This window comes from Eumetopias jubatus, unplaced genomic scaffold (assembly GCF_037043125.1).
Source record: "Eumetopias jubatus isolate StellerSeaLion01/CBP00866 unplaced genomic scaffold, mEumJub1_p1.0 scaffold_7, whole genome shotgun sequence".
Taxonomy (NCBI): domain Eukaryota; kingdom Metazoa; phylum Chordata; class Mammalia; order Carnivora; family Otariidae; genus Eumetopias; species Eumetopias jubatus.
In genome coordinates, this window is record NW_028274813.1 from 120,344,835 (window position 1) to 120,368,372 (window position 23,538).

The 23,538-nt window shown below is 43.9% G+C and overlaps 1 protein-coding gene and 1 non-coding gene across 3 annotated transcripts; both read left to right on the plus strand.

Moving 5' to 3' along the window:
* The first annotated feature begins 114 nt into the window (after positions 1 to 114).
* Positions 115 to 16,862, plus strand: SAXO2 (stabilizer of axonemal microtubules 2). 2 transcript variants are annotated; one of them, XM_028089386.2, is made up of 4 exons: positions 115 to 152; positions 3,304 to 3,483; positions 8,769 to 8,971; positions 15,919 to 16,862. In XM_028089386.2, the coding sequence occupies exons 1-4, from the start codon at positions 115 to 117 to the stop codon at positions 16,860 to 16,862; spliced, it is 1,365 nt and encodes a 454-aa protein (XP_027945187.1). The 2 variants fall into 2 exon arrangements, with proteins under 2 accessions (XP_027945187.1, XP_027945188.1); XM_028089387.2 differs by lacking the exon at positions 3,304 to 3,483.
* Positions 16,863 to 21,150: 4,288 nt separating this feature from the next.
* Positions 21,151 to 21,217, plus strand: LOC114198143 (small nucleolar RNA SNORD49). Its single transcript, XR_003607042.1, has one exon. It is a non-coding gene; the product is annotated as a small nucleolar RNA SNORD49 (small nucleolar RNA).
* The last annotated feature ends 2,321 nt before the right edge of the window (positions 21,218 to 23,538 follow it).

The window sequence follows — 23,538 nt, forward strand, 5'->3', positions numbered from 1 at the left end:
GGCGCTGCGTCGGTCTCCCGGGCGCCCGAGGTTGCCATGACGACCGCCGGCGCGGCGACCCCGCGAAGCCGCAGGTGCTGAGGGCCGGCTGGGCGGCCGCAGACCGCCGAGAACATGAGGAGCTGGTGTCTGTGTCAGATCTGCACCTGCGGGTAAGGGACGGCCAGCGTGGCGGCGGGCCGGGCGCGGGGTGGCCGGAGCCCCGTCGTGGTCGCCCCCGAGGTGAAGGGACACGGACGCTCGCTCCGCGACACCCCCTACCCCCTCACTTCCCGGCTGCCGGGCTCGACATTTCGTGCTCTTAGACTCCCTGGCCAGGTGCAAAGTGAGCGCCGTCCCGCCGGGCGGAGGATACGAGCGCAGTAGCGGCCGGTCCTCAGGCTGCCCGGGAGTGGGATCGGATCCCACTGGGAGAGTGGATGCCCCCAACACCTCAGGGAAAGAGGAAGGCATAGGAATAACGACGCTGTGCAAATCCATGAGCTTTCAACCCGTGCTACGCTTTCTTCCACCTGCAGCTGTCCATGCAAGCCCGACCGTGTCCCCGGTCCCCTCCGGGCAGTGCCCCCGCTGTGCATGCAAGCCCGACCGTGTCCCCGGTCCTCTCCGGGCAGTGCCCCCGCTGTGCATGCAAGCCCGACCGTGTCCCCGGTCCCCTCCGGGCAGTGCCCCCGCTGTGCATGCAAGCCCGACCGTGTCCCCGGTCCTCTCCGGGCAGTGCCCCCGCTGTGCATGCAAGCCCGACCGTGTCCCCGGTCCCCTCCGGGCAGTGCCCCCGCTGTGCATGCAAGCCCGACCGTGTCCCCGGTCCTCTCCGGGCAGTGCCCCCGCTGTGCATGCAAGCCCGACCGTGTCCCCGGTCCTCTCCGGGCAGTGCCCCCGCTGTGCATGCAAGCCCGACCGTGTCCCCGGTCCTCTCCGGGCAGTGCCCCCGCTGTGCATGCAAGCCCGACCGTGTCCCCGGTCCCCTCCGGGCAGTGCCCCCGCTGTGCATGCAAGCCCGACCGTGTCCCCGGTCCCCTCCGGGCAGTGCCCCCGCTGTGCATGCAAGCCCGACCGTGTCCCCGGTCCTCTCCGGGCAGTGCCCCCGCTGTGCATGCAAGCCCGACCGTGTCCCCGGTCCTCTCCGGGCAGTGCCCCCGCTGTCCATCCAAGCCCGACCGTGTCCCCGGTCCTCTCCGGGCAGTGCCCCCGCTGTCCATCCAAGCCCGACCGTGTCCCCGGTCCTCTCCGGGCAGTGCCCCCGCTGTGCATGCAAGCCCGACCGTGTCCCCGGTCCTCTCCGGGCAGTGCCCCCGCTGTCCATCCAAGCCCGACCGTGTCCCCGGTCCTCTCCGGGCAGTGCCCCCGCTGTCCATCCAAGCCCGACCGTGTCCCCGGTCCCCTCCGGGCAGTGCCCCCTTAGGGATCTGCCTGACTGAGAAGGGAGTAGCCTCCACCCTGAAACCCAGAATTGGTCTGTGAGTCCTGCCTAACAACTTCCCACCCCCTGTAAACACAGTCTTCTCTCTCAGCTTCATTGTTGGCCCAGGGATTAAATCACTGCTAAATAAATATTAGGAGCATGTCGATTCCACGGAATGAATGACCATGTTACAGTGGGAAGTGAGTGGAATGGTATCAGTCAAATCTGTCATGTTTATGTTAGGATCTGAAAGTTGGCCATTTAAGCAGATAAATCAAGATGTTCAAAGCTCAAAGAAAAATTAAAAAACAGATGTAGCCTCCAGAAAAACTAAGAAGCAGAGATCATCAGAAAGTTGTTTCTAGAGACAAGAAACGTTGGGACAGGAGACTTTGGCTTTCCTTTATAAGCTTTTCGGTATTTGTTTTGTTACAATGTGAATGTATGTCTTTGCTGGAAAATAAAACAGAACAACGAGAAATTTCAAAGCTTCGACTTGATTCTTGTAACTTAGTGCACCCATATCAGAACCTCCATGCATGACCTATGTACCTGCCCCTGATTTTCCCAAGAGACCATGTGTGGTACTAAGTCAACTTCAGCACTTTCCCAAAGCCTCCATTGTCAGCCAATAATCCCAAACCTCTCAACTCCTCTGATTTTGAATTTTCCTGAATAGCCTTTGAAACCACCTCTTCACTCTTCTCTGCGTTACAGTGCTTCCTGCTGTCCAGCAACCTCCAAGCAGAGCAGCTGATCTCTCTTACGTTCTTCCTGGGGGTTCACGGAGTCCAGATATCCTAGCCGGTTCTGATTTCATCTACAGAGCATATGCGTTTTCCTCAAATTCAGCTTTCCTTGGGCTTGTATTATTAGCCCTCGCACATAGCCCGGGTCCCCAGATGACATCGGACCCGAGAAACTGACCTCATATTTCAGCATTGTGGGATGTTACTTTTTTGTTGTTTGCTTGGGTTTTTCTGTCTGTTTTGTTAAGGGCTTTTTTCTGATTATGAAATGAATATACAGGAGGCATGGTATGAAAATGCAAGGCAAAAAACATAGAATATAGTGAAAATCCCTCATAATCCTAGTCCCCCACAAATAAAAATGTTCCTTAAGACTTGTTTTACAAGTCCTTTAAAAGGGAAGAGAGAGAAACAGAGCCTACCATACATACTCTTCTACAACCCGCTTTTTCAGTGTTTACAATTTCTGCATCTTGCAGTCGCCACACCTAGAGATCAACCCCATTCTCTGTAACCACTGTGTGCTATCAGCTTATGTGATATATTGGTCAGGGTTCTTCGTTATGGAGTTAAGGAGTGGTTCCGAGGCCTACCGCTCGGCTGCAGATTCCCAGTTGTTGGCAGGGAACCACTCCTTACCGCCAAGGTCAGGGAGCTGCCAGTCAGGAAGCCACCTTGCAAACCTGAATGCTGCCTGACAACTGCTGGCTCCAGCCTCTCGGTGCCTCTCCCACGATCCTGCCAGCAACAGGGCTGGGCTCTGCCTCTCTCCCTAGGTAGCGCTCTCTGATTCCGAGTATCATGTGAACATCCAGCAGGTGAAAGCTAAATTGAGTGTGGAACGTGCCTGAAAGGGGCCTGGTAGATGTGCCTGTGAGCTTTTTCAGCTTCTTAGTATAAGGAGACCCACTAAATCTTTGTCAGAGGAAAACCAGAGTTTCCACCATAAAGGATATATCATAATTTTCTCTTGTTTTGGTAAACACCATTGCAGAATAAACAGAAGGTGTTTTGTGTTTGTTTTTTAGTAAGGTTGCTTTTAAATTTAGAGATTCTATGTTTTTTGAAGGTCTCTCTGATGAAGATGCAATTATCATAAAATATTTTTGGAAGTCAAAATAATCTTTCAGTTTATTTGTGTTTGCACAGGCGACATCACTGTCCACATGGAACCACAAGGATTTATGAAAATTCTGGTGTATCTTGCCCCACCACTGAATATTTGGAAAAATATCCTACCTATGGCAATGTTCTTCCACCTCAGAGTCTGAAACCCAAGCAAGAATTTCGAGCATGCCGTGGTAAAATGGAAGGAATAACAACATTTAAGTAAATATTAAGAAACTAACTGCTTTACTTACTTCTCTTCCAACTCTTCTGGTCTTAATAAAGTTTTTTAACTATTTAAAGTGAACTATTAAGTTGATCGAAGTTGAACCAATTCAGGAAGCAAGGAACTAGTTGAATCACAGCTTGAGAAAAACAGAAAGATGAAAATTAAGTTAGAATGACAGAAACTAAGAAAGAAAAAGGGAAATAAAAAGTTTTACTGATTTTTTTTTTTAACCACTTAAAATCTCTTATGTCTGTCTGCTTTCCACTGTCACCTCCAACTAGAGGAATACAGGACCTTCCTGTTTTTTCTGTATCTACTCTAGTTTTTACATCTCTGATCTGTTTCCTATACTTTAGCCTGCAGAGATGATCTTTTTAAAATGCAGTTCTAATCCTATCACCTCGTTGCTTAAAATACTTATACTTTCCCCACTGTATTTAATATACACTAAAATCCCTCCATGGTTTGGTCCCTAATTCCTTCTCTAATTTATTTTCAATGTACTTTTTAATGCTCACATCCCATAGGACATTTCTCATTTCTTTTTTTTTTTTTTTTGAAGATTTTATTTATTTGACAGAGAGAGAGGGAGAGAGGGAATACAAGCAGGGGGAGTGGGAGAGGGAGAAGCAGGCCTCCAGGCTGAGCGGGGAGCCCAGTGCAGGGCTCGATCCCAGGACCCTGGGACCATGACCTGAGCCGAAGGCAGACGCTTAACAACTGAGCCACCCAGGCGCCCCTGGACATTTCTCATTTCTTGAAAATATCAGGATTCCCTTGTCACAGAGCCTTCCAGTATACTATTTTACTTACTTGGAAATTTCTCTCCCTTTTACCCCAGTTAATTCCTGTGTAACCTATAGATCTCAACTCAGTTATCACTCCGAGAGCCTCTGACACGTGTGTATCCAGTTCTCAGGCTGGGTAAAAATCCCCTATGTTAGCCCTCAGAGCGTCTTCCTGTTATTTATCATAGATCCATTTCAGAGGCCCATGCAAGCAGGGATTGTGTCTATTCTTATTTTGGCATTCTATTTCCAGAAACCTAGCATGATGCCTGCTAGCATGTAGGAGGCACTCAATATTTATTCAGGGGATGATAGAAAAAAAAAAAAAAATTCCTCCTAAGCCTTAACTCCTCATTTAGGCTTAGCTTTAAAAAAAAAAAAAAATGTATCTTTGTCAATGGGTTAATTCTTTTCTTTATTCTCTTAATGTGCATACCACACTCAATGTACAATCTTAGATGTTAAGTATAAAAGGATCTATAAATAGAGGTTTCTGCTTTCAAGGAATGCCTCAGATTTCTATAATTTGGGTTTTTAAAAATGCTCTACAATTTAATTTGCTGTGTTATCCATTTTCATATCATTTTAGATAGAGCTCGTTCTACTTGCATGAACAAAGGTTGAAACCTTCAAACTTTGAGTCCAATACTTCTACCTTTAACATTTCAGGCAACCCTTGCAGTAATAGTGCTCAGTGACTCTCTTGACTTTTGTGGGTGTGTGGCTCTTCCACAGATTCGAAAATCTTCCATAGTCCTCAGACTTGGTATGCTTTAGAATCATCCAGAAGGGTTACAATTGCAGATTCCAGAGTTCCACCTAAAACAGTCAATAGATAATGGAGTGGATCCCAGGAATCTGCATTTTAACCACCATTGCTGGTCATTCTGTTGCCATAGATTCAATGAAATGGGTCAAGTACTGCACTGGTCCCTGGGCATGACGTGGGACGTAAAGAAGGACTGTGCCCCACTGTGGCTTTTACAGCCTTGTGGGAATGGCAGTTGAAAAGCAGAAACACGGATAAATAAACAAGATACAGATTAAAGCAAATGAGATGAAGAAATTGAACGACTGAGAGCAAATGGGAGTGGTTGCTCTTTTTTCTTCACCTTAGCGTTCATTCTTCCTCGATGCCTTAATAATTCAGAGTGGAGATTTGAAATAAATTCCACAATATGCATTTTGTTGAATAAAGATTTTGCATTTAACTAGTTCTGAATGTTAAAATTGGGGAAGTATATCCTGCCATATCTTTCTTTAAAAAGGCAATTGCTTTTCAATTCTGGGTTTGTCAGTTGACTTGTTCAAGTACCCCTATATAGTAAAAAAAAACAAAAAAACAAAAACAAAACACAAACCCAAAAAACAACCAGCCAACCAAACACACAAAAAACAGAAAGGAAAAGATGTCCCAACTCCCAAAAGGTCAGAATATGCCAGTAAAACTAAAATTTCCATTTCTCAAATCACATCTCAAATTACATCTTTACATCATTACTACACTAAGTAAAACACTGCATCTTTTCTTTGTATTTTGACTGGGGAACTAGCAGTATTTCCAAGAGCCTTATGCCGGGGGTTTAGAACCCTTCCTTCACTCCCTCATGTCAACTGTATTGACTAAGCAGCAAAAAGCCGATGTACCTGTACAGAGAATAAAGGGTCATCCTATACTTTTCTAGAATAGAGGACGAGACTGTAAAAAGCAGATGTCTGGACGTGCTTAAGACTTTGGACCCTTTATAGCAGGACGGTTGCCGTACAGTTCGAGGACTGCCAGAGTCGGCGAGGAGTCTGCCCTGGAAGTATGCTTATGGACATGTCCTATGTTTGGGGACATATCCAACGACTAAGGGTGTATTTACGCATTATCACTTCTCCATAGAAAGCTGCTTTGGGTTTGGAGGTACACTTTCTAACATTTAACTAATCTAACTAGAGAAACTAAGACTTCAAGCCTTTCTCTCTGTCCTCTCCCCGATTCTTCCACTCCCTGATTGCATTTTAGCCTATGTCCCTCTAGCTGGTATTTGGGAAGAGCAAGGAACAACTCAGATGTCTTGAGAATAAGAGGTATGTGATTGCTACTATTTATCTGTTAAGTAATACTTAGTAAGCGCTTGGTAGGTGTCAGGCACTGGGGTATAGCGGTGAGCGGAAACAGTCGCGATCTCTGTGCCCACAGATGCTGCCGTCCAGTGAAGGCAGCAGCGCACCGCTCAGAATAAGTACAAGATCGCAGCAGGGATACAGTCCGTGAGGGACAGGCACAAGGGGCCTTGAGAGCCAGAATAAGAGGTTTGATTTTATCAGGGAAATGAGAAGAATGAGTGAAATCCTGAAGGATGTGAAGCAATTCAGTGGATGAAGTAGGTAAGGAAATGCAGTGCAGACAGAGCAGCATGCAGCCGGCAGGAGCAGGGAGAGGAGGCGAGCAGGAGGCGAGCAAGAGCAAGTTTCCTCTAGCGGCTGGTGAAGGAGCCACGTGGGGCCTCTGGGCCACGTGTGCTGTTTTCTGCGTCCTTAGAGCAGTAAGAGGCCACTGACGGTTTCGTTTCTTTCTCATTTGTCTGCCTGCTTGCTTGTTTTCTGAGGGGGTGTAAAAGGGGGCTAATTAAGGAGGAGGCTAGACAGCTCAGGGCAGGAATGACTTGATCAAATTTACATGTGAAAGGATCGCTTTGGGTGCCACGTGAGGAAAGGCGGGGAGAAGCTAGAATGAGGGGAGGAAGATACAGGAGTTTAGGAATTGTTGAATTGATTTGAATAAGCTACTGTGGGAGCTTGGACCTGTTGCGGTAATGACAGGAGATCTGAGAGAGAGTTAGGAGGTGGAAATGACAGGAGTTGATGAAGCAGCAGCCGCAGGAGGGAGCTGCGGTGAGAAGGGTGAGGGCTGGGTCTCCACTGCTAAAGGATGGTATGCTCTTCACTACGATGGGGCGCCAGCAAACGGACCAGATCTGTTGGGGGCATGTTAAGTCTTGAGGTGCCGTTGGCAATACAGGTCGGGAGCTCAGAGAAGGGTCTGAGCTGAGCTATAAATTGGTGGGTCATTTCTATTTCAGTGGTAATTGAAGCTGTGGGAGTAGGGCTGTCTTCAGGGGTGAGCACCGCAGGAGAAGAGGGGCGTGTGCGGGCCCCAGTGTTGAGAAACCCCCAGCATTTAATGGCCGAGGAGAGGGGGGACGAAGCTGCATCAGAGACCGAGGAGAAACCAGCAGGAAGGCAGGAGGAGAGAGTCTCCTGGAGACAGAGGGAGTGGGCCATGATGCCCATCAAGTAAGAGGAGGACTACAGACTCCGTCACAGAGAAGCCACTGTGACCCGTCGGGCAGTGCTGGAGCCCGGCTTGACGGGGGTGGATGGGAGTGAGGAAGAGGAGCCAACAAGCCTAAGAAATTGTATCATGAGTAGAAGGGATTCGGTGAGGTTTTGGGGTTTTGGAGCTTATGGACATAAATAGAAAATAGTGATTAATACAAGATGGCTTACGCCAATAAAGCGAGTGACACTGTCCGTAGAGTTCAGAAGAAAAAAAGCAGTTTTGAAGACGTGTAGTCATAATAGTAATGGCTGACATGTTGCCCTTACTGTGTACCAAGCTCTCTCACACGTGTGCGTGCGTGTGTGCATGTATGTGCACCAGTCCTTGAGACAACCCTATGAGCTAGATGACATGATTGTCCTAGTTTATATATAAGGAAACTAGGGCCTGGACAGGGCAACTAAGCTGCCCAAGGTCACACATCCAATGCATGACAGAGCCAGGATTTGGACCCAGGCAGTCTGGTCACTCTGGCTCTGTCATCTGCACCCCACCAGACAGCCCCAGTGTCTACAGCACCATTTCTGCCACAGAATGTTATATAATGCCCAGGGTGGCTGGACTGCGATATGCGGCTCTCATCCACGACAAGGGCGTCTCGGGATCCAAAGACGAGTAAGAATCACATCCATACTATGAATGTGATTTATGACTGAAGGCCAGAGTTTAGACATTAATTATTTATTTAACTGGTTCTTTATAATAAGCAGGAAGACAGCATGATTTCCGTAAGAGGAAAGCACGCCCAAAGAGCTTAGTCTTTAAGTAGGATGCCTAAGGATTTTGACAAAGTAGACCCACGGGATATATTTAAAATTTTTTCTTAGACTCATTAAATCTTTCACATAAGATTTCCTTCCAGGTTAGAAAAAAAATCAGTTACTTAAAGATTTTATTTATGTAAGATCCAATCAACTGAAGATCCACATCATAATGATGTTTGAAAACTAGAATTTTTGACATATTGCTTAAGATGTTAGTCACTGGGTAGGACATAAAAGAATTAAATTATTTCTCTCAAGTAGTTTATTAACTATCACCATTTTAATATCTTCTTAGACTTTTCAACTGAAATAAACCTTGAAAATTTCAATACTGCGTTAGAAAAATTAGAAATAAAGGAACCTGTGAGGCTATGTTTCAAACTTCTATATTTCAGATCGGATTATCGTCCTTACGAGATAGTCAAACAGCCTCGCCATGTACCAGAAGAATACAAACCAAAACAGGGGGAGATTGATCTTGACACTACCTACAAACGAGACTTTAATTCTTACAAAGTGCAGCCTGTGGCCATAGTCCGGCCTTTGGAGAGACAACAAGTTAAACAAGGGAAGGTGGACACTGTCCCAACCTATAAAGGTAACTTGCCATTTCAAAAATGAAGGAGCCAAAAAATTAAAGCTCACTTCCATCTAACATCAAATCGTAATTTGGTGTGTTGCCAAACTTAGCTCCCATGGCTTAGGAAAACTTGTTTGCCTTTGGTCAAAGTAGTACTACATAGTGGAAAAAAAAGACCATTTGCCTGATTGAGCGTTCAAATTTAGCCACTTAATTCATTTTCTCTACCTAAAAACATATACAGCTGACCTAAAACAATGTGGTTTGAACTGTGTGGACCCACGTATGTGTAGATTCTTTTTGATAAATACAGTCCAGTCCTGTAAATGTGTTTTCTCTTCCTTATGATTTTCTTTTCTCTAGCTTACACTATTGTAAGAATACAGCATGTGATACATAGAACATACAAAATATATGTTGACTGTTATGCTATTTTTAAGGTTTCTGGTCAACAATAGGCCATTTGGTAGTTTTGGGAAGTAAAAATTATGTACAGATTTTTGACTGCACAGAGGTGCAGTGCCCCTAACCTCTGTGTTGTTCAAAGGGTCAACCATAAAAACAAAGGATGTCACTGAACAATCATTATGTCACACTTGGCACATCATGCCACATTTAGTTGGCACCATTCCTTTCTTTCCATTCCAGAATGAGTTGAAACTCTACTGAGTGTACTGGAGTCAAAGAAGGTCAAATAAATAGCAACCCTCTTTACCATTTAAGTTCTGAACCAACTGATAAAGCAAAAGAGTTAGCAAGTGGAGAACCAAATACTCCCTTTCTAGTGATAAAGAGGCTAGGGTAAAGGATAAAGCAGATGCTTCCCGATACTGAACTCAGAAAAAAACAGGCTTATCCACCCAGTGACAGTGTTGGACCACCACTTAGGAGACCAGCTCCTCTAAGACTTCCAGCATGGAAGAAGTGTGAGAATACCTTCTCCCTGTTGGCAACTGACTTGGACAAGTAAGGGGCTGGACAGTGTATGGCTAGTTTCTTTCCAAAAATCAACCTGATTTTAAAATACTCTATTGCTTTTGGGGAGTGGAGTCGTTTTTTAAAAGGCTATCTTGTTACTGCGTATCATTTCTATATTATTTTTTGTTAATAATATAATTGCATATTTAAGTTTATATCCTTTTTATTATGTGATATGGCTGAGTGGTTTGTCCTCATATAAAACCCTTTTGTAAAAGTGATGTCACCCACAATAAAAGCAGCAGTTTAAAGTTTAAATAGACAATAGCTGAACACATATGTATTCTTCAAATACCATAAGTAAATATATGTTTACCAGTACGCTATGATCTATAAGTAGGGAGGTCAGGAGCACTGTACTTTCATCTTTTTGGCTGTGAGCACGTAAGATGCTACACAAGGACCAAAGTTTTAAGACAATGCATATGGTAAACAAGTATACTGTCATAATGCAATATAGCATATAGCAATCACAGATCTGTATCTACTGGTATGCAGAGGTCATATACTACCATAACAATTTTACATAAAATATATTTGGTGAAAACAACGGGGTCTTTTAACAACCATAGTAGGAATTTCTTTTCTTTTTTGTCCTACAAGATCTATCAAAAAGTATCAGTAATATTGATAGTCCCCCATGCTGTGACGATTACACATCACACACACACACACACACACACACACACACACTAGTTCTAGCTTCTCATTACCTGGGTTTCCTGTAGCTTTCCGTACTTCCACCCCCATAATCCAATGTTGAGGATTCCTGGGACCCCTCTGGTTTTCTCGCTTCTGACCTTTCCTAGTGAGGAAAGGTTATCTTTGTATTTCCAGGTGTGGGAGCATGAGACAATAAATATTAAGGGCCAAGGCAGTCCTCATTCTGTGTGATGACTGTACTGCAGGTTTTGTAGATAACTATTTACGGACAGGTCTGTAGCTGATGAGAAATCGCAATGAGAAGAGACTCTCTCACTATCCACCGAGAATCAGAGAACCGAGGAAAGACAGAGAGGGGATATGATAAAGAAAAAGGAAGAGAAAACCCTGTAGGGCTGTGACGAGAAGGGTAACATCTAGATTCCAGAGACGCAGTTCTATGAGACAGGTTACTCTTAGACAGAAATGTATCTGCTCCCAGCAGCCTCAGGTTAGAAAGTCATTTATACTGAAATGTAGATGATTAAAATAGGCCAGCACTGGACTTGGTACATGTCTTAAGGATTACTCTGTTCTGTGCTAGGCACTGTAGGGAATACAGAGATCTGAACTGAGCGTGGTTGTTAACAGATACTTTATGGTTGAGGAGAAAAAGCAATAGTAGCAGAAAAAATTAAATAGCCATACGAGAAATAAATAATATGTGTTATCACTAGGGAGGAGGATAATTCACTAGAAAATTAATGGAACAAGTCATGTTTCAAAAATTTAGACTGAGCAAGACTGAGCAAAATTCAGGCCAGCCTGGGAACATATCGGAGAGCAGTAAGTATTGATCTATAGGAAAGGGAGGGACATCACAAAAACGAGGATGAAATAAGCACAAACACATAGAGCCAGAAAAATAAAGGGGTTGTTCTGTAAACATCAGAGGATTTCAGGAAGTGAGAGATTGGGGTGTAATTCTATATATGTAGGTAAAGATCAGATTGTGAAGCATCAATTACCAGACTGAGGTCCTTAATAGTTTTCTCGTAGCTGCTAAAAACGCTTCAGTTCTGTCTCCAGGAAGGATATAGTAAATGGCAGAAGGCCATTATTTCCACTGCAATAGCTAAAAATATGTATACATTTTTAAAGTGTAAAACATCTCTTTAATGGCATTGGACAGCTGTGGAAGCAAATAGCTAAAATTGCAGAGATGGAGGAGGCCTTCCTGGGTGAGCTAAGAGAACCAACTGTTTACTTCCCCGGGAGCATTTGTCACACCTTGGCCTAGGCTGAAAATGGAGCTTGGCATAAGCAGAGAGACTCTACTGGGTGAAGGGAAACCAGTGAAGCACCTGATATGTGGATTGGTATAACAAATTGGAATCCATTAGTCCTCCAGATGTATGGCTGGTTTTCCTTGTGGGATGTTTGCTGAATGTGTAGGGGGTATGATGGGCTAGGAGACTGGGCCAGAAAGATCCCACAGCTGTACTTGGGAGTAAGTGCTTAGGAGATAAAGTCCCACAGAAAGAGGGCTGTACCACAAACATACCACAATTCTTGTCCTTGTAACTGGAGGAGGATTATGTCTAACTAAAAATGCCTCTGAGCACCAGCCTAGCTCAATTCCTGATTGGATTAGGGTGATTTGCCTAAATTGGAAAGACCAAGCTTTCTCCTGTTGAAAATAACATTGATTTTATTGTCTATGGTTTACTTATACATGACACCCAGCATGTGGTAAAATATGGGACCTATGAAGAGTCAGGAAATATCTGGAGAAATGATGGTCAAGAAATTTCCAAATCTGATGAATGGGTCAGGCCACAGATTTAAGAAACTTAACAAATCCCGAAATAGATAAATACAAAGAATACCACACTTAGGCAACTATCACCAAACTTCCAAAAACCAAGTGAAGGTGAATTCTCAAAAGTAGTAAGAGAAAAACTACACATTACTTATGAAAAGAAAAATTAGAAATATACCTAACTTTTCACCTAAAGCCATGGAAACCAGAAGATAATGCAATGACATCTTTAAAGTGTTGAAAGGGAAAGAAAAAAAAAAAAAACCAAACACCTAGAAATTCAAACCCAATGAATCCCAGAATTTTATGTCTAGTGAAAATATCCTTCAAAAAATAGGGCAAAATAAAAATGTTTCCAGGAACAAACAAACAAAAACCCCAGAGATTTTGTTAGTAACCAACCCATACTACAAAAAGTAGTAAAGGAAGTTCTTCAGGTGGAAAGAAAATGATTCCAGAGGGCAGCATGAAATGCAAGAAGGAATGAAGCACACAGAAAGGGTAACTTTGTCGATAAATATAAGAGAATATTGACTTCTTAAAGTCACAATAATAATTATGTATTTTTACATAAATATAGAAGTAAAATATAATAGCACAAAAGACAGGAGGGGGTAAATGGAATTACACTGTTGAAAGTTTCTTCCACTGCTCTAGAGTGGTAAAAATATCAATTTAAGTTCAAGTAGGCCAAAAAGATCCCCTAATAAGTAAAAAATGTCTTTTTATTCTAAAAATAGGGAAAGTTTTAATTAAAATGCTAACAGAGAAAATGGAGTAATAAACATACCCTATATCCAAAAGAAGGCAGAAAATAAGGGGTAAGGGAACAAAGAACATGTGGGAACAGTCAAAAGCAAATAGCAATATAGTCAACTTAAACTCAACTAGATCATTCATTACATTAAATATAAATGAACTAAAAATTTCAATAAAACTCCAACACTGATTATTCAGTTGAAGCATACAAAGTTTCAATTTACCTCTTGAAATAGAGATGTCAAGTAGGAAGATATATATCTGGGTTTGGTGTTCGAACGGAAGTCTGGAATGGAGATTCAACCTCTGGAAGTCATCAGCTTATAGGCAGTATTACTATCATGGGAGTTGTTTGATGATATGTAGATTGAGAAAGAAATGCCCATGATGGAGCCCCCTGGCTTTATAAAAGTTGCCTCCAAGTCCTCGGTGCCATGATGCCACAGGGAACAGGTTACAAGGTACCAAGGAAGAGAACCAACATGTGCACCTCAGGGCTTTTGTCCTCAAAAGAGGAACCTAGAACAGCTCACTTTATAAGGATGGGGACGGAGCTCTGCATGCAGACGTTCAGGGTGAGCAAACACATGCAGACACCTCCTGGGGTTAAAGCTGTTCAGAAGATAACATACTTGCTAACTAGATTTTAGTGGTTAGAAACTGTGGTTAGAAGTCAAAAGAATGAGCAGAGGAAATGGAATTGCCTTTATCTAACCAGGACAATACCACAGTTGCCAGATGGCCAGACTGCATTGTTAGATGTGCATGACATTATGTTTGCCTCTTCTAGAAGTGTCATAAGACACTAAAAACAGATGATATGAATAAAGATGATGATGTTTTAAAGGTATCACTAGAATGTTATTAATAAGTATTCCAGAATGAACAAATAATCAATATTCCAGGCATATGAGCATAGGCATGTGTATAAAAGGAAAATCAATTTTCTGCAGTTATCTGGAACCGATATTCACGGTAACGTGTGCTGTCAAAACTTGTGTCTCGGTCTCCAAATTTTTGCTTCCTCTTTGAAAACCAAAGCTGGCTTGGTAAGGGAGAATTACTCTCTTCTATTTATTTTCTCTCATGAAATTAATATTTTTCCTCAGTTGTTTTGGCAGCAAGGTGGAACTTTAGGCCTTTAATAGCACCCTGTGATTTCCTTTTAGTTTCTGAAAATAGTATTATAATTTTATACTTCAGGTTGCAAATAACAGAGATTCCTTCACGGTGCCTCAAGCAAAAGAGAGTTCGTGGTAAAGGCTTCCTCTGTACTGGTGGTAGTGGAAAGCTGTCGGGGTCAGAGGAAGCTTGAGGGAAGAGTTACTCCCCCCGCCTCCCTCTCTGCAAGAGCCCCATGGTTTCTCTTACAGCATCTAGTCTGATTGCTATTCCACTACGTGGGCTCCTCTGCCTATTTATATCACTTCTTTTACCCGACAGCTGGATTTTTGAAGTCTTCACCTTACCGCAGCTCTCCAATTCCACTTCATGGCATCCTTTTAGATTCATCTCCTGCTTTTATCTGGCTCCATATTTTCAAATTTGGGTTCACAAGAACAAGAATGGCTTACCCAGCTCATCTCTTCTTGCCAGGCTGTTTCATCTGCCTCTACTGGCCTAAAGACTGTCTGCTTTGGGGCCAGGCATCCACTCTCATCCAAACATCAGTAGCTTGATGAGGTAGAGGTAACCCTTTGGTCCACAACTTGGCCATTGGGGCAGAAATGTCTGTGAATGAGGAACTGTTCTCTCCAAAGGAGGTGTCCACATAAAAAGCATTTGAGTTTTGGCCTTTCCAATAGACATTACGTGGACTTTAGTCTAGTCTCTAATACATTATCTTGCATAACTTCTGTCTTTTATAAATTAATCTTGGCTATACATCTTTTTGGGTGAAGTCAATTCCACAGTATTTCTTAGCTTTCTACCTTTCTCATCTAGAAATAAAAAAACTAAATAACCCTTGGTTGAAATATAAGTACTTCAGTTTTCCATCCACAGTCTAGGTATGCCACAAGAAGCAGAATGAAGGTATTTAACCCTAAATCTCAGACTTAGCTCTGAAGTTCCCTTCTAAATTCTACATACAAGTTCTGGTATGTTTTGAAAGCACTCAGTTCAGGCCTCTGGCCTCTAGATGGCACTCTGTCTTTTGGTGATACCTTGAAGTCCATTTTCTGAGAAGCTAAAGTTAAGGCAATCATCTTTCTGAGACAGTACAAGTTACTCTGTATGTTTGCTCAGGGAGTCCGGCAGGCTTTCCCACAGTATAGTGGAGTTGAAATTCTCCTTTGAGGAGTCCCTCCAAGGCAAAGAATAATACCCGCATCACTGTGCCCACACATCAGGGCCTTTGATTTTATGTTACTCCCTAGATTTTATGGTTTACTTTAGCATTTCATGAGTTATGGTGAAAATCCCAACCAGTTCTTGGAAAACACAATCATAATCTCCTAAACTCGGTCTTTACCCAAAACACAGGCTTTCAAAAACTATCAACAATCCAAGCTCAGATATTCCATTCCCTTGTGGTGTATTCAGGTAAATCTAGAAGTACAAAGTTATATGTACTAAAGTGGGCAGAGGAAGGTGGATATGAAGAAAACACAAATCAGGGGAAGCTGAGCAAATTCAGACTTGATTAATGTTCAGATTTCTGAAGGAAATGGGAGGACGTCTGGCAATGAGAGAAGTCAGTCATGATTTTTAGAAGAAGGTGGTTTTCTTCAGTATTTTAAATGCTCTCTTTTTTATTTTCAAGATGATTATAGAGCCTGGGACATTCAGAAAATTGACCTTTATAAGCCTGAACAAACTTATCATCCCCCCACTGTGAAATTTGGAAATTCAACTACATTTCAGGATGACTATGTTCCTCAGGAGATAAAGCCTAGGCAAAGCTTTAAACCCAGCCCTGTAGTCAAACGTTCTACAGTCCCTTTTAATGGTGAGACAAGCCATCGCCTTGATTATGTACCTTATCAGCTAGAACTCAAGTTTGCAAGGCCAAAAGAAGTGTACAAGCCAACCAACCAACCCTTTGAGGATCTCACAACTCACCGATACGACTTTCAGGGTCTTGTTGGCGAAACTGCAAAAATCTGCAGACCTCCATACACCAGAGTGACCCAAAATGCTCATTTTGAAGGAAGCACGGAATTCCGTGAAAGCTTTCAACCTTGGGAAATCCCACCACCCAAAGTCAAGAAAGCACAAGAATATGTCCCGCCTACAGGTACCATGCAGCTGAGCAGCACAAGCCATCTCGACTATGTTCCCTATCAGACCAGACGTGTCAGTCCCATCAGGCCAGTTGATCAAAGAAGAAATAACAATTTTCCTTTTCAAGGAAAAAGCACCACAAAGGAAGATTTTCCAGCCTGGGAATGCTGTCGTCAAGGTCTTATTAAGCAGCAGCAGCAGATTCCCAACCCATCTGGAAAATTTGATGGTTGGAGCACTTTCAGGTCTCACTACGTGCCACATGAGCTGATCCCGACGGAGAGCTGCAAACCAGTACATGCTCTGTTTAAGAGTTCGGCTCCATTCGATGACACAACCATGTACTCTACAGAGTACACACCAAAGAAACAGGAAATCTGCCCGGCTAGCTATCCTTCTCCTCCAGGGTATATCTTTGAAAGTACAAATTCTCAAGGCCATAAATTCTTCCGCAAGGTTACGCCCACAGTGGAGGCCTTCTAATCATCAAATCATGTTTAAAATGAAGCTAACAGATATTGGTTTTCTAAGGGCAAAGCCAGGCTTTTTTGGGGGGGGGAGGGGAAGAGGGAGAGAGAGACTCTTAAACAGGTTCCAAGTCCAGCACAGAGCCCGATGTGGGGTTTGATCTCACAATCCTGAGATCATGACCGGAGTTGAAATCAAGAATTGGACGCTTGACCGACTGGGCCACCCAGGCGCCCCAAAGCCAATTTTTTATAATCAAAATAACTTATGGGAGAGCTAAAACAAATCATTTTTAAATCTGTAAAAATTGATTTGGAAAATTAATTATAGGAAATAAGGGCCTTAAAATCCATTTTGTATTGATCCTTTACCAAGATTGTTCTTTAAGATGCTGTTCTGAACGCTGAATCATGGACATTCCCATCTGAACTACTTTAATTCCCAACCTACTCTTTGGTTGCTTCTCTCCAATCTCTTATCATTTATACCTATGTTTTTAATTATGGCAACTACACAGTTACTTACCTACCAGTTGTCATGTATCAGGTGCCTTAGGACTGTCTAGCATGTGTCTGAAAATGATGCATGGATTCCTCATCCAAGACAATGGTCTTCATTTCCTCAGACTTCAGAGCATCTACGCAGTGCACTGTGGTTGGTGGTGCTGAGGGCAGTTGCACTGCTCCTCACCACGTTCACGTTCATAAGAGGAACTATGGTGTGACAAGCAAAGGCTCTGTGGGCTGGGAATCAAGGCTCTGAGTTTGGGTTCCAATGATATCACCCTAGGCCAACGATTTGAGTCTTTGAGCCCCAGTGTCTTCATTTGTAAAAGGACACTTGCTCTGCTCAGTTCACAAATATTGTTTTGAGCATCAGATCATATGATTCATTGTAACCTGAAAACAAAAGTGCTAAACAAATGTCAGGGATTCTTAATAAGTCCCTTAATCTCGTTTTGTACCTGTTTTCTCCTTTTTCAAATTAGGGTAATTAACCTACTCAATACTCATTTTCTGTCCTGAGGCAAGAATTGTAAAATGACCGATTTTGCTTTGAGCTTATGAGTAGTAGTTCGATTCCTGAGAAGAGTCTTATCCTCCACAACCACAAGCACCTGAGAGCTCGCTACAGAGAATGGAGAGCTTGGATTCAGAGAAGAACGTGGTTGGAAAGACAGTACTTACAGGAAGGAAAAAGGTATTGTTACAGTAGTTTTAGGAATGACCGACAGTTCTGAAGAATCTTCAGGGTAACCCTGGGTAAGGATGCACCTAATGGCCACGCCCAGAGTTTCAGAAGCAGGGGCAGGCTCCTGGTGGGGCATAATTGTGTCCTTCTTCTCTAGTGTGAGCTAAGTGCTAAGAAGCGGTGGGAAGAATGATGCCAGGAAGTGAAGTAGGAAGAACACGTTGCATTTATAAATGCTGAAAATGTCCTAATGAATCAAACTCCTATTGTTTCTTTTTCTTTAATAAATGATTGCATTATGGGGAGTAGCTTGTTTTTATTTACATTTGTATTAGTGAAAATTATGATATGTAGAATTTTATATCCATGCAACACTAACAAAGCATTGATAAAATGAATGAATTTTCATGAAATAATTTCTGTACCAAATTTTCTCTGGAAAAGGGAGCTTTTTGTTTTTTAATTTTTTAGTGTTATGTTAATCGCCATACATTACATCATTAGTTTTTGATGTAGGGTTCCATGATTCATTGTTTGTGCATAACACCCAGGGCTCCACGCAGAACGTGCCCTCTTTAATACCCATCACCAGGCTAACCCATCCCCCCACCCCCCTCCCCTCTAGAACCCTGTTTGTTTTTCAGAGTCCATCGTCTCTCATGGTCCGTCTCCCCTTCCGATTTCCCCCCCTTCATTCTTCCCCTCCTGCTATCTTCTTCTTCTTCTTTTTTCTTAACATATGTTGCATTATTTATTTCAGAAGTACAGATCTGTGATTCAACAGTCTTGCACAATTCACAGCGCTCACCATAGCACATACCCTCCCCAATGTCTATCACCCAGCCACCCCATCCCTCCCACCCCCCACCACTCCAGTAACACTCAGTTTGCTTCCTGAGATTAAGAATTCCTCATATCAGTGAGGTCATATGATACATGTCTTTCTCTGATTGACTTATTTCACTCAGCATAACACCCTCCAGTTCCATCCACGTCGTTGCAAATGGCAAGACCTCATTCCTTTTGATGGCTGCATAATATTCCATTGTGTATATATATATATATATATATATATATATATATATATATATATATACCACATCTTCTTTATCCATTCATCTGTCAGTGGACATCTTGGCTCTTTCCACAGTTTGGCTATTGTGGACATTGCTGCTATAAACATTGGGGTGCACGTACCCCTTCGGGTCCCTACATTTGTATCTTTGGGGTAAATACCCAGTAGTGCAATTGCTGGATCGTATGGTAGCTCTATTTTCAACTGTTTGAGGAACCTCCATACTGTTTTGCAGAGTGACTGCACCAGCTTGCATTCCCACCAACAGTGTAGGAGGGTTCTGGAAAAGGGAGCTTTTTAACTAAAATCTTATCTAGGTTAACGTGTATATAACTAGATACTCTTATATTTTCAATAGAAAACATTATTGTATACTCAAAAGGAAACAGTAGGGAGTATGGTAATGCTCTCAACCTGGCCCATTTTCTGAGGCTGGACATTCAAATCCCTCTGCAATCTGATGCGGGTAGTCTCCTCCCTAGACAAAGGTTACCCGTAGTAAGATGTATCCTGGGGTTTCTCGAGGCAATGTGACTTGAGCTGAAGGCACAAAGATGAATAATGGTGTGTCCCTAAAACACTCAATATAACAGGTGTGACTAAGAGACTGGAACAGGGTGTACATGGCCCACTTAGCCTGGGAGTTCAGGAAAAGCTTCCTTAAGGAGAGGACAGTTGAACTGAATCTTGAGGGGTAAGTAGGAACTTGCCAGATCAAGGAAAGCAGGGAGGTGGGAACAACATGAACACAGGTACAGAGGGATCTGTAGCTCTGGGCAACACTTAGAGAGTTCCAGATGTGGTGGAAAGCCAGCACGCCCTGATTCATGGCCTTTTCAGGTCTCTTGGAATATGTACTGTGCAGGAACACACACACACACACACACACACACACACACACACACACACACACACACACACACACACCACTGTAGCAGCCCTGGAACCCAGTACTGTTTAACAACCTGCCAGTTCTAGAAGGAATTTTCACTAAGCCAAACTGGGCTGAATCCGATGAAGAAAGGAGGATAATTCAGAGGGGAAAGGCAGGAGGAAACTCCCCCCCTCCCCGCCCCATCCCATGTCCACCAGTCTCTCTGCGTATCCTTGCAGAAAATAAGCCCCACAGACTCAGAAACTAGAAAGAAAGGCTTTGTGGTTTATAAAAACTGCACGGGCAATGCTAAGAGTGAACCCTGAGGCAAACTAGGGACTTTGGACGATTCGGATGTGCCGGGCGTAGATTCACAGATTGTAACAGACGTGCCGCTCCGGTGGGGGCTGCGCCCGGTGCAGGGTGCTGCGCATGGTGGGGGGCCCGCACCCGGTGGGGGGGGGCTGCATCCGGGGGCGGGGGGCCAGCGCGTGTCGGGAGGCAGAGGGCACAGGGCAGCTCTGTACCTGCAAGTCCATTTCGATGTGAACCTAAACCGTTCTAAGAAGAAGACTATTAACAAAAACTGGAGGGCAGGAAGAGAGGAGGGGCGCGTTCACCCGTCAGAGGTCGGGAAGCCCCTGCCACAGCTTAGTACATCAGATTTACAGACTCTATTTTGTATGAAACCACTACCTAAGGCGCTGCCTGAAGGGAGGAGCCTCCTAATACAAAGGCTAGAGGAGCCGCCTGCCCAGCCCTCCGGGGAGGGAGAAGGTGAACCTTGTAATCCTAAATTAGCAAACTTCAAGAAGGCTGTTGCAAAAGAGGGCTGATAATATGCTTCTGAAGGCGTCACGGTGGCCAACAAAACATGAGGAATCTTTCATTCTCTTAAGACTTCAGCTGTTTTCCCTCTCCACTCAATGCTGTCTTATGGGGATGTGCAGATTTTCACCCTGTGTCACCCCTCCCCAAGCTACCCAGGAACACAGCACGCGGTTTGATAGCTGCTGGGGGGGGGGGGGGAGGCGGGCCTGTCGCCACCACCTCCAACATCCCCAGCGATGCTCCTCTATTTGTAGCCTTTACGGAACTATCACAGTTCACAAGGACAGAGGGCTGGCAGAGGCTTAGTCCCAGCAGGTATTTAAAGATGCTGAGTCCATGATTAAATCACGAATAGGAAGTGCCCTCAGCAGTGATAACTGACGATGAACCTGGCTGATGGCAAAAAGAAGGAAGGAAGGAAGGAAGGAGGGAGGGAGGGAGGGAGGGAAGGAAGGAGGGAGGGAGGGAGGGAGGGAAGGAAGGAGGGAGGGAGGGAGGGAGGGAGGGAGAGGGAGGGAAGAAAAGATGCTGAGTGTAGAAGAGCAGTGGGGACCGCATCTTCTAAAACTAGCCTATGTGACCTTGCACAGATTATTTCCCCTCTCTGAACCTGTTTCTTCATCTACAAAATAGACTTCAAAGGATGTGTATCTGGAATATTTAAAGAATATTTAAAACTCAAGAACAGGGAAAAAACAGGGTAAAAATCTATCCAGGTACTTCACCGAAGAATGTATCTATAGATGGTGTATTAGTTTGCTAGGGCTCCAATGACAAAGTACCCCAGGCTGGGGGGCTTAGACCACAGACAGTACGCTCCCGCGGCTCTGGAGGCTGGAAGTCTGAGATCAAGGTGTCGGCAAAGTCGGCTCCTTCTGAGGGCTGGGAGGGAGAACCTGTTCTCTTCCTCTCTTCCAGCTTCTGGAGTTTTGCCAGCAATCTCCTGTTGCCCGGCTCATACATTTCTGCCGTTGCCTTCACATGGGATGCGCCCTGTGTGCAAGCATCTGTGTCCAAATCTCCCCTTTTAATATGCCTGCCAGCCATGCTGGAGTTCACAGCCATGGGACTTGCCCTAAGCTACCCTAGCGATCCCATCCTAACTGGATTATCTGCAAAGGCCCTATTTCCAAATAAGGTCATATTCTGGGAGTTAGAAACTTTTTGAAGGGGGGACATAATTCAACCCACAAGAGATGGAAATAAGCACGCAAAAAGGTAATATCATTAGTCATTAGGGAAATTCAAATTAAAACTACAATGAGACATCACAACATACCTATCAGAATGGCTATTTAAAAAATTTTTTTGTTATGTTAATCCCCATATATCATTAGTTTTTGATGTAGTGTTCCATGATTCATTGTTTGTGCATAACACCCAGTGCTCCACGCAGAACGTGCCCTCTTTAATACCCATCACCAGGCTAACCCATCCCCCCACCCCCCTCTCCCCTCTAGAACCCTCAGTTTGTTTTTCAGAGTCCATCGTCTCTCATGGTTCATCTCCCCCTCCGATGTCCCCCCTTCATTCTTCCCCTCCTGCTATCTTCTTTTTTTTTCTTAACATATATTGCATTATTTGTTTCAGAGGTACAGATCTGTGATTCAACAGTCTTGCACAGTTCACAGCGCTCACCGTAGCACATACCCTCCCCAATGTCTGTCACCCAGCCACCCCATCCCTCCCACCCCCCACCACTCCAGCAACCCTCAGTTTGTTTCCTGAGGTTAAGAACTCCTCATATCCCTGAGGTCATCTGATACATACAAAAGATAACACACACACACAAACCTGACCATCCAGGCAGTTTGGAAAATTGCTTGACAGTTTGTAAGGGTAAACGTACACATACATCTCACAAGGCCACAGAGAAACAGGACGAGGGAATTTTAGGGGGGGATGGAAGGGTTGTGTAGGAAACTGTGTTGGTAAGCAACTCTCTGGACTTGTCGTAACTCTTAGAACCAGAAACCACAGGGTCAATTTTACTGCCCGTAACATTACAGACACCATCCCCCAGGACGCGGGGAGAACCCGGGAAGCAATGCAGACCGTGACGGCGAGTCTAAGCGTACTACCAGTGAGTCACATAACCACACAGAGGAGGCTGGGAGGAGAGGGAGGACCCAAGTAATTTTGGGAAAGAGTGTTCTGACTGAACTCTCTAAAGCTATAGATAAAAAGCATCTTACACAAACGCTGTAATCCAGCTGCTAAATTGTTTTTCTGTCACAGGGTTATGGGAAACCGAGAAAATGTATGGTAGATCAGGAGAGCCAGGCTTCTCACTGTCACAGAAAGAAGCTACAAATAAGAAAAAGGTATTGACTATAGTAAGGACCCTACGGTGTGGATTGACGTGAGGTTTCAGGATGAATTCACAGATGCAGAAATAAATAGATGTGTGTGTGTGCATGCATGGGTCGGTATACATGCAATCAATCTAAGAAGCCTCCCAATGGGCAAAGCTGGAATGATCTGAGCAACAAAATAATGACAGTTTGGATTTTAACTCAAAGTGTGTATATATATATATGTTTGGATTTTAACTCAAACAAAGTATATATATATATATATATATATATATATATGTGTGTGTGTGTGTGTGTGTGTGTGTGTGTGTGTATATATCCTGGAGTCCATACTGCTATAAATAAATAAATGGGAGAGAAGACGCAACTCTTCCTTACAGGATTCCAATTAGCAAAAGTACAAGG

Coding starts and splice junctions, on each gene's coding strand:
- SAXO2 (XM_028089386.2), top strand. CDS start 115: ATGAGGAGCTGGTGTCTGTGTCAGATCTGCACCTGCGG. Junction 153..3,303: donor TGTCAGATCTGCACCTGCGG/GTAAGGGACGGC, acceptor GTGTTTGCACAG/GCGACATCACTGTCCACATG. Junction 3,484..8,768: donor GAAGGAATAACAACATTTAA/GTAAATATTAAG, acceptor TCTATATTTCAG/ATCGGATTATCGTCCTTACG.